The 12,119-nt window shown below is 26.8% G+C and overlaps 2 protein-coding genes across 2 annotated transcripts in view; one reads left to right on the top strand and one right to left on the bottom strand.

The window, feature by feature from the left end:
- LOC100205504 (parafibromin) overlaps positions 1-12,119 on the bottom strand; it is a 166,111-nt gene that overhangs the window by 37,502 nt on the left and 116,490 nt on the right. The gene's annotated exons all lie outside the window — the stretch shown is intronic.
- LOC136076779 (uncharacterized) overlaps positions 11,178-12,119 on the top strand; it is a 1,542-nt gene continuing 600 nt past the window's right edge. The window contains exons 1-2 of the mRNA XM_065790230.1: positions 11,178-11,433; positions 11,582-12,119. The exon at positions 11,582-12,119 is cut by the window's right edge and continues 600 nt beyond it. Of these exons, the coding sequence (XP_065646302.1) occupies positions 11,685-12,119 (435 nt within the window). The 5' untranslated portion in view covers positions 11,178-11,433; positions 11,582-11,684. The remainder of the gene's footprint in view (positions 11,434-11,581) is intronic.

Below are 12,119 nucleotides of genomic sequence, written 5' to 3'. Positions count from 1 at the left end.
CTCTTAATAAGAGTCTTTATTGGAAATATCACTTCACAAATGTAAGTAGGAGCAACAAATTAGGATATGGAAAGCAAAAAGCTAAAAAAATTGCAATAAGTATGACAAACCTAGTAGCGTCAACATTGGATATAGACTCAAAAGATATAGTTTTGAAAAAAGAGCAAAAATGTATAATCTGTAATGATTTAGACAAACTGTTAGATGCAATAAAAAATAAAATGAAAATAAGTTTAAATGAAGAAAAAGTTCAACTACTAACACTGCCACTTGATTCTAATGTCTCAAACTGTAAATTTTTTGAGTAACTTATTCTGATTGACGACTTGATCAAAAGAGATCCCGATTTCTTCATTTTAGAAAGGCTTGAGCTGATCATTGACCATGCTTTGATTTTGAGAGTAATTTTCTGAGAAACTTTGCTTTTGACTGTTCTCAGCAGATCAAAGAGTCAATTTATTTTAAACTATATTACTTTGAACTTTGCTTTTGACTCAACGAATTAAAGAGCCACTGTTAGGAACAGGAGTTAGTGTTATTAGTAAACTACTAACACTAACTCCTAATAGTTGGTCAATTGAAAAAACTTGCAAAACATTTTCAGTTTCAGAACATTAATTTAAGAAAGCTCGAAAGTTAAAAAATGAAAAAGGAATACTTGCTAAACCTGAGGCTAAAATAGGACAGCCTTTAGAAGATGTTGCTAAACAAAAAGTCATTGAAATTTATGAATCCAAAGAGTTCACAAGACAATGTCCAGGAAAAAAAGACTTTGTTTCTGTGCGTATAAATAATGTAAAAGTTCATAAACAAAAACATTTAATATTAGTTTGATTAAAGGAATTTATCTTGAGTTTAAGTAGTTATACCCTAAACACAAAGTTGGATTCAGCAAGTTCTGTGAACTAAGGCTGAAGTGGTGCAGTAGTGGAAGTCACTCAGTTTGCGTATATTACAAAGATTTGATGAAAGTATGTGTTTGTAATATAGAAAGTTGAAGCTGCATGTTTCATCTATGTTCCAACTGCCCCGGTAAAGTAAATTTGAAGACTTACTTAGAAAAATGTGTTTGAAAATAATGATTTTAATTTTGATGATTAGATCACATACAAACAATGGGTGTCAACTGACCGAACTGCACTTGTCACAGTCCAAACAAGCATTATTGAGTTTATTGAAACTCTAGGTGAAACTTTGTATGACCTTTGTCACCACCACATTATCAAAGAAGCACAATCCTCCTACTTATCAGAGGTAAAAAGAACATTAGATCAACACACTTGTCTTATTCTTATGGATTTTCCAGACGACTATAGTTTTCTTGTATAAGATGCTGTACAAGGGTTTTACTGGCAAGCTGATCAAGCTACCTTACATCCACTTGCTGTTTATTACAAAGATGAAAAAAATCAACTCAAATGTTAATGCTGTACAATTTCTGACCATCTTCCCCCATGACCAAACAACAGTTCATCGTTTTCTCATAAAATCGTTACTCTCTATGATCAAAATCAAATACCCACAATCAATAAAGTAAAATACTTCAGTGATGGTGCTGTACCACAGTACAAAAATTACAAATGTCTGTTAAACTTAATGTACCATCTTGAAGATCACAATTAAATGCTGAGCATCATTTCTTTGCTACATCTTATGGCAAAAGTCCATGTGATGGAATAGGAATAACTATAAAAAGAGAAGCAGCAAAAGCGAGTCTACAAGAAGCAAATGCAAATCAGATTTTCACACTAAATGAACTGTTTACATGGGCTTACAGATACTCAAATTTTTCTGATTTTGGTCAATATTACAGGAATTGTTAAGAAGCTTTACGCAGCTCGCATTTTGCTTCCGAAAAGGCGATTTGCCTACGCGTTCAGCAGCTTTGCATTACGCAAAAACTTTTAACTTTTAGAATATTAAATTATTTTTTAATATCGTGTGATGTTAATGTGATGTTTATTCAGAAAAATAAAGTCGTAAATAAAAGCATTTAACCGCAATTGTAAACTAATAGATGTTTTGTTAAAGAAACAGTTTATTTAATAATTTTTTGTTGTTAAAAATTAGTTTAAGAAAATAAAGTGTTTTAAGTTTTATCTTAAGGAATTAAATATATAGATTCCTTTTAAATATATAAATTATTTTTTGTCATAATAGTTTAAAAAATGCTTGATTTTTTTTTGATGTAAATATTTTATTAATAAGATATTTTATTTTAAGATTATTGTCAATTCAATAACGTAAAGTTTTAATGACGTTCGTTTTATTTATGAAAATGAACTATGATCACGAATATGTTATCGGCAACTGATAAAACTCTTTATTGTTTATAAAGCTTTCACAAAATAAATAAGAAAAAATTTATTAACAGTTAATATAATAACCTTAAACCAACTGTAAAATTATAAAAAAAAATAAACAAATATTATGTTACGTTTTATGAAAAAAATATTTTTTTCAAAATAAAATTTAGTTCATATTTGAAAAAAATGATAAAAATGATTTTTCAAATAAGACCTAAGATTTTATTTGTAACTTTTGTTATAGTGAGAAAAAAAAACTGTTTGTATGATTTTTAACGTGTTAATAAAATAACTTTAATTACAATGCGGTATTTGAAAAGACGCTAGTGACGCAATATAACTTCTAACAATACAAAATATATTTGCTGAGTTGAGTTACTTTGAAATGCATTATGCGTTTTAGTTATGCAGTGAAATCTCGTAACAAGGCCTGCTATTAATTAAATTATAACTTTTGAACGGTTTGGTCAATCAAGCTGAAATTTTGAGGTTTGTATTTTTTTCATAAATACTGTGGGTGGTCAAAATTTGAAGCAAATTTGAGGTGGCACCCTGGAGACCATCAGGTGATTTAATATGGAATGACCCATATGTTTTATGATCAATACTAATTGATAAACACTATTGCAAGCCACCATGTCATTAAATAAACCGAGTTATATTTTGTATACTTTGTAAAGAAAATTTTTTTTTGCCTTATTTGAAACTCCTTTTAAATCTTGGTAAGCATCACATTCAATCTCTTAATTAATGTAAAATTTTAACATATTAAAGAGAAACATTACATTTTAACATATTAAAGAGAAACGAAATAAAAAAAGCAAGTTGAGTTCAAAATGCTATCACAAGAATAAATTCTTCCTTTTGTTTATAAAATAATTCATAATTTAAGGAATTTAAAAAATAATTATTTATTAAATTCCTCTTTTTAAGAAATCACTACTATCTTTACATTTTTTCTTTGGTTTTTACCATATGATTAGACATAAAAGCTTATAACCTTTTTAGTGATGTAATTTTAGATAATTAAAAACCAAAAATATCAAAATGGAAGCTACATAACTAGATAAATGTAAATTTAAAAATTTTAACTTGTCATTTATAAATTGCTATCACAAGAATAAATTCCTGCTTGGAGACCTTATCAATACTTTTACATCAATACATCATTGATACAAATGTTTTTACATTGATAAAATATTCTATAGTATTTAATAGTATTTTAAATATTCTATAGTATTCAAATAAAAACAAAACTTAACTAACTCATAACTATATAGAAAATTAAACAATGAAATCAGCATTTTTATAAGCCTTTATATTTTTTATGATTTTTATAGTTTATTTCATGTATTTCTGAAATCTCTTTTTAGCTCAACAGAGTTTCTTATTTTCATGAGGAACTTTCAAAAGGTCAAAACCTTTAGGCTATTCTGCACTTATAGCTAGCATATCAGACTTTCACTTTGCAAGATTTTGCACTTATGGTTAGCAAATCAGATATTCAATTTGCAACATACTGCACTTATGGTTAGCTTATATTAGACTTTTACTTTGCAACATTCTGCACTTATTGTTAGCATATCAGACCTTCACTTTGATTCTGCACTTTGATCTTCTTTGATTTTTCATTTCAAACTCATACTTTTACTATCTTTTTTGTTTCTTTACAATTGCTAACACACTTTGTATTGACTGATTGCTCATTTTATGTTGCACAATTTCTTCATTGATTTTGAGCTAAGGCCAAAAAGATCCAACACTATATTTGTAGTGAAAAACCATTTTTGAACACATTTATTATAAAAATTGTTTATTTTAAAAAACATGAACATAAAAAAATTAAAAGGCCACAGCACACATATCATGCGGTCAGTTTTTGGACTAGTAACTCTAAGTCTTCCACTGGATTTTCCTGGATTGATGCCATCTGTTGACTTGATGCGCTTAATGATATCATGAAGTTCCCAATTTGATATCTTCAAACATGCAGCAATTATTTATTTAGGCTTGCATTCTTACATTAAAACTTTTTTACTTGTGCACATTTAGCAAGTGATGTTGTAGCCATACTCTAATATAATAATCATTGAATTACACATGATTATAATGTGTATAGAGCAAATAAGATATTTTCCTAATGGTTGATACTATGCAATCAATCTCACGCAAGGCATGATTGTTTATAGTGTGTTACCAGTATGCATATTTTGCATTTATAATTTATGTTTTAATATACATAAATGTATGCATATATACATATATATATATGTATCAACTCTCTGAATAAGGTCAGTATTCGGCAATATCAACTGACCTGCCGACCTAGAATTGTTTGAGTTCGGCAAAAATTCGCTGGTCAAAATTTTGACCAGCCATTTTTTCTAGCGAAATCAGATCGCTAGAAAAAATGGTCAAACCTTTGTTTAACATTTTTTCTAGCGATCTGATGCCAACATCACAATTATTTTTCCTAATTCCGAGTGCTGTATATATATATATATATATATATATATATATATATATATATATATATATATATATATATATATATATATATATATATATATACACATATACTCAATTTAAGGTTCTTAAATTTTTATTATAATCTGTTAATATCTGCTTAATCAGTTATAGGATCCAAAACTTTTATATTTAATAATAATTTTATGCAATCATAAATTCTGTAGTAATAGATAAGCCTTACGTTATTTTTAAAATTTTAAAGCAGCTTACAAAATCAGATAATTTAATTTATTATAATAATAAAACAATTCAAGTCCTTTGTCAATTGTATTTAAAGTATATTAATTTGTGTTTTTTATTTTTAAGAACTCGAAGATGGTGCTCTTTTAAGAAGGTCAAACTTTTATAAAGATTTATGTCGAAAATCTTTATTTTTTAGATAGCTTATTTTTAAAAATTGATGTATATTCATTACAAGGTATGTCATTTAGTAAATGCTACATAAAATAATGTTATATTTACAAATGTGCTTATTTATAAACAACTATTTTGAACTATTAAACACCACATTTTTTATAATTAGTTAAACAAAGCAAATTTTGTTACTAAAAACAGTTGATGTTACTAAAAATCCAGTTGTTATTAATAAAAACCCAGTTGTTGTTACTAAAAAAACAGTTGTTACAGATTTTCTGATAGATTTTAAATAACTTTGTTTGTTTTTTAAAGTTGATAAACATGCATTACAAAATATGTCATTGCACAAATATTACATAATAAGGTTGTATTTGTAAATGCTCTTCATATATAAACTTTTCTTAATTTATATATTTAAGTATTTTTATGTGTCATATGATTGAGTGTATTATTTATTATATGTGTTTATATGTGTCATGGTTATATGGGTTTATGTTTTGTAAGTGTTTGGAAGTATTCTATGTGTGTTATGTGTGTTAAAGTTGATAAACATGCATTACAAAATATGTCATTGCACAAATATTACACAATAAGGTTGTATCTGTAAATGTTCTTCATATATAAACTTTTCTTAATTTATTTATTTAAGTATTTTTATGTGTCATATGATTGAATGTGTTTTTTATTATATGTGTTTATATGTGTCAAGGTTATATGGGTTTATGTTTTGTAAGTGTTTATAAGTATTATATGTGTGATATGTGTTATAATGTTATGCGTTTATAGTTTGTAAGTGGTTATGTTGTTTTTCGTGGTTTCAAAGTGTTATGATGGCTTAGTTTACGTCAAGAGTGTTGTACTTGCTAGTCAAGTGTTGTATTTTGCTATAATGTGAATTGGCTTTATTGAGAGCAAGATTGTTGTCCTTGCCGGCCAAGTGATGTACTTCATGATAAAACGCATTATTAATACTGTTTGAAGTTAGTGTAATCATAAAATATGTAATTTTTAACTAGATAACATATTTTAGCATTTCTTATAGCCAGTCCAATTTTTTATCTGTCATATGCTGGGGTAATGCGTGTTATTTATTATGTGTTAATATGTGTTATATAGGGATATACGGATTTATATTTTGTAAATGTTTATGTATGCTGTTAGTAGATAAACATGTACAATAAACTCTGGACAACATGATAACCCTTACTAACTTTAACTAATTTTGAAATTTCAGTTGAGCTCTTATTTATGGATTATACTCCCAATAACTCAAACATTTTCATACAAGCTAATTTTTTGGTCCCTTGAAGGTTTGAGTTATTGAGAGTTTCCTGTAACATATTATGCTATTTGTTAATTTTGTGATGTTATTGTTGTGAAGTTTTGCATTGTTAGACAACTTGGCGTACCATCACATTAGTGTCTATCGTTAAAAATCATTATTGGGACATTTCACCACTGAAACTGGTAAATATAATCATTCACTAAAAGTTGCAACAACAAATCTTGAAACTTTTTTAAAAGAAAAACTCACTTAAAGTAAGTATCTTATTTGCTCTCTATTTAGTCAGATCTTAATACATAACACATAAATTTTTGTACCATTTTTAGGTCACGTTCCTACTCTTATGGCTGATTTTTAAAAATTTTCCTACAGAAAATAATTTAAGAAATGTTCTGATGTTGATTGTTTTCTAAATGCTAAAAATGCTAAAAATAAAAAAGTTTCATTAATCTTCATACTATTTACTAAAAGCTATATAACAATTAAACAATGTTATAATTCAAATTACTTTTATTTGTACTTTTGATACTTTTTTATGTTAAATATATTTCTTTTTGCAAATTTTTTTTTTTACAAAAAAAGTTTATATCATTATTTTATCTCAAGAGAAATATGTTATTTATTTCTCACATAAATATTTATATTTTTTCTCTTCGGAACTATTATTTTGCATGGATATATTGGCCTTTTTTTTATATTTCCATTAAATTTTTATATGTGAATGGAAACCATTTTTATCACTATTGATGATTACGATGATTTCCATAAGAATTGATTTTCAGTACAAACAACAACTCTAACAATAATTTAATTGCCAAAATCGGATTAAAAACAGCTTAATTGAAAGAATTTGTTAAGAGTATTACAGAAAAGTTCTTATAAGAAATATCAAACAAATAGAGCTAACATATTTAACATAACTAGGTTTTGTGACCTGTTTCTGTATTTGCGTTTTAAATAAATATAATCTTAATGAGAAGGTTATATTTTATTATAGTTTTCAAAAACACTGAGAGAAATAATATGCAGCTGTCATCTATGTTGAAAAATTTTATGTAAAAACTTTTATGTGAAAAATATTGAAGCTAATAAGTATAAAAATGGTTGAATAAACTTACGGTGTTGAATAACATATTTTACGGGTCAGGACAGCTAGTAATTAGTTTTTGTTTTTTTATTTATAAAAATATCAAAAATTGTCATTTTTTCAAAAAAATTGTTGCTGAATGAGAGGTTTCTTGATGTTTAAAGTCCAACAGTAGTGATATAATGATGTTTAAAGTCCAACAGTAGTGATATAATGATGTTTAAAGTCCAACAGTAGTGATATAATGATGTTTAAAGTCCAACAGTAGTGATATAATGATGTTTAAAGTCCAACAGTAGTGATATAATGATGTTTAAAGTCCAACAGTAGTGATATAATGATGTTTAAAGTCCAACAGTAGTGATATAATGATGTTTAAAGTCCAACAGTAGTGATATAATGATGTATAAAGTCCAACAGTAGTGATATAATGATGTTTAAAGTCCAACAGAAGTGATATAATGACGTATAAAGTCCAACAGTAGTGATATAATGATGTTTAAAGTCCAACAGTAGTGATATAATGGACATTGACAGAGAAAATAAAAACAGAAAAGGCACGATTACATCAAAATAAATAAAAACTTAATAAAAATAAGAACAATCACTGGAGATGCAGATTGTGTTGTAACAACAAAATGCCGTTGCAAGTGCATACTATTGAACGAATAAATGCTTTTGAAAAATGAACAAGATTTGTATTTAATTGGATTGTTGTCTGCTAAGAAAAGAACTAGAAGAAGATTAAATATGAAGAATTCTACAAATGTTCACTTATAAAGAAAATTGTTTAATTATAATATTGAAAAGAGTTTATATCATTCAATGGAATAAGACCAAATCAACTTAGTAGAATGACATATATATTTGCATTATTAGCATATATATTTCTATTTTTGGTAGAATGACAGATTTAAAAGATTGTGATAAAACACCAGTAAATATGAGAGGGAAAAAACGAAGTAATATTAGAGAAAAAAATAAAGTACTAATGCAATACCAGAAAAAGTTTGTATAAAAACATTTGATCATATATTCTTGTATTATAGACTAGGTATTATTCCGGAAAAAAAAAAAATATTCAGATGCAAAGTTGAATAAAACAATATTGTACAACAATTTTTGCAATAAACATCCAGATATAAAAGTTTCATATATTTTCTTTAGAAGATATATTATTTCAAACAGATGTTTGCAATAAATGCAAAGAATTCAGCCACAAAATTAAGTCACCTTTATAAGAATGCTTAAAAGGCTGCAGTCGTAGAATTAATGGCCTACAAACATAGCTAAATATTTTTACCAAATGAAAACATTAAAAGAAAATATAAATGATTTAACTGCTGTATTGTTTTTTGACTCCATGCAAAAAAAAATGGCCCTTCCAAACATTCTTTATTCAATAAGTATTTATATATTATTATATATATGTATCTTTTCAAACTTTCTCATGTTATTTTTAAATTTTTTGTTTGCGCAATACAAGTTATATATGTTTATAGTTTGCATATATGTTTCTATTATGTTCAAAGTTTAATAAGTTTTTAATAAATATATGTATGTGATAATATGTGTTGTATAACTGTTTTATAAATGTGATATAATAATAGTGTAAAGTGTATTTTATCTAATGTGTATATAATAGTTATGTAAGGTGTTTTTATATGTTATATAAGGTTAAATAAATATATTTTGTTTTATAGTTGGTATATATGTTTACATTATGTTGTTCCATGTTTTCAAAGTGTGACTTGAAAATTAATGTTTTCAAACTTGTGACTAAGTAAACATGTAAAGCAAGATTTGTCAACCTTGCCAGCCAAGCGATGTACTTATAGCAGAGGTATGACTTGGCAGCATTCAATGTCAAATGGTGTTATTGCTTTAGGTCTAGGTGTTGTCTATCCTTCATTATTAATTATTCTGGAAACACCTAATAATGCCTTTTAATGATATTTTGCGTAATGTTGTTACTTATGTAACTAATGTTGTTACATTTTACTTATCATTATATTGGTGTCTATTGTTAAAAATGATTGATAGGTAGTTGCTTTTAATCATTCACTAAAAGACAAATCGTTTTGTCATACACATTTTGTTTATATCTCAAATTGATTTTTTGTCTTTAGCTCTGTTAATTGCATGGCTTTACAAGAAACATTTTGGAACCATGATGTACCAACATAAAAGATTTTCTAGAGGCTTATAAATTTTCTAAATTTTTGAATTTTCGTGTTAGCTTTAGAAAATTTTCTAAATTTTCTAAAAGCTAACACGAAATAATATTTATTAACTACTACTCTGGTATCACAACAGCTTATCTCTATCAGGTACATTGATTTTCAATTTTCATATATAATGTTTTCTTTGTATTTACTGATTCAATACATTTCTTCATTTCAGATTTATCATATGAGGTATTAATGTGATATAGAAGAACAAATTATTGTAAATTTTTATAAACTTTCTTAGCTTTTAAAAAGAATGTTGTTCTATGCTTAATTTAATTTGTTTAAATATAGTAGTTTTAATAAACAAATGTTTGTTCCTGGTTTTTTACTCATCTGTTTTCATATTCTTAAGAACTAAGCAACTTAGCAAGTTTTGTTTTATTTTTAAGTACAATTGGAAAGAGCTGAAGTGATTTTTTGTCACTTCAATTTACTCTATTTTTATTTATTATTTATTAGAAGGGTAAATAAAAAGAAAAACTTTTTAGACAGTAGAACTGGTACTGATTTGAGTAAGTTTCCTATTTTGCTTTATTTCATATTGGATTTATTTTATATTAGATATGTATTTTATGTATTTAACATGGAAAACTGACTGTAATTTGTTGACACTTAAATTTATATACATAAATGTGCCAATGTTTCAGCATATTTTATATTTCTCTGTATCTAAATGAGTAATTTCTTTGAGAAAAAATGACAAAGAATACAAAAACTATATAAATTCTGCTGGAAGTAGTTGAAATAAAATGATTATGCTTTTCCATGTTTCATTGTTTAAAGTGTCATGCTTCTTTTTAAATATATGTGAATATATATATATGTATATTAGACTGCTTCATTTTGGGGTCATTAAAAAATTTAAAGTACCATGGAGTTTTATCTGCTGCGCAGACCCCTATTTTATTAGTAGATTTTTTTTTTTTTTGAGTTTTAACCACTTTAAGGGGTTGCTCAAGTGCCCTAATGGTCTAATTTTAGACTTATTTACCCTTTTTTAAGCTTATTTTCAACACGTTTGAGCGGGTTCTAAAACTCAAAATAATTCTATTTTTTTTCTTTCCAGAGTTTCTTCTAAGTTAATAGAAAAAAAAAAAAATGCATGGTAATTTAATTTGCTTAAAATATTTTGTCTAAACCTAACTAAAAAATTGCATAGTTATGCGGATTTTTACCAATTTTTACGCTTCGCATTTACTTTAATACTTTAGCGTACTTGCTTAAACACATTATGCGAATTACTTTTTAGCAAAGACGATATTTAATTTTCATTTAAAAACGCGGGAAATAATTATTGATAACTTTCATGATACACTTACTTCATATGCTTATTAGAGCTATTTACTACAGTTTTATTCATGTCGGGAAAAAGTAAGAAAAAGTAAATTTTTTGGTTGGGGAATCCAGGTCATCCTTACCAAAAGACAAATTTTCTACAGAGCAAGAGGTTTTGCAATACTTCTTGCATTTAAAGGAGAAGCATCCAAAACAAAAAGAAAGTAGAATTATCCACTGTCCGTTGACAAAACACTTTGAAATCAGATGCCATAATGAAAAGTCTTTATGCTGCACTCTTTCAAAGTTAATTGCACCTTGGTTGAAGGGTGGATTTCAGATTTTGCAATTACAAACAATTAGGTAGGTACCAGACTGTATTTGTTTTTGTTTTATTTGTATATTATTAGAGGAAAACAATTAATATAACAAATATCTGCTGTTAAATAAATTAATTAACAGAAATAGATGTGTTGTAAAATGTTCAGAACCTACAAACCACATTTTTTAGTAAAAAGATAGAGAAGCTGATCCTAACTTGGAAACTGTTAAAAAAAAACAAATCAAGACAAACTTTATCAGAAATTGAAAAAAGGAGGAAATTTTTAACTCAGATGAAAAGGATCTTTTGGATTGCACCTGAGCTCGATACTCTGGTTGCAATCATTAAAGCTGATAAGAAAAGAAGTTGTCGAGACAAGACTGAAGATATTGCTTTTTTATTAGACCAATTAGGAGATAGAAAAACAAGAATAGGTGGATTAGACACAAGGTACATTTCCTCTGTTAACAGGAGTTTATCCAAGTTTGAAATGAGATCAAGTTTGAATGAAACCATGTCAGAGAGTGAATTCAGCTCAAATGGATCCGATAAAAATGAAGATAATGATGATTTCCCGTATCCAGATCCAGAGTTAAAGAAGAAAGTCAAAAAACCAGATACTGTTCTACTTCCAAAAGATATTCTCAAGAGAACTGCTGATACTGCTGTTGGGGAAGGATTAAGTCATAGGCAGCATACTGCCATGGTTAATAGTATAATTGCTAAA

The sequence above is a fragment of the Hydra vulgaris genome, chromosome 02 (assembly GCF_038396675.1).
Source record: "Hydra vulgaris chromosome 02, alternate assembly HydraT2T_AEP".
NCBI lineage: Eukaryota > Metazoa > Cnidaria > Hydrozoa > Anthoathecata > Hydridae > Hydra > Hydra vulgaris.
The sequence above is the reverse complement of the archived record's forward strand: the minus strand, read 5'-3'. Positions and strand labels throughout refer to the sequence as shown.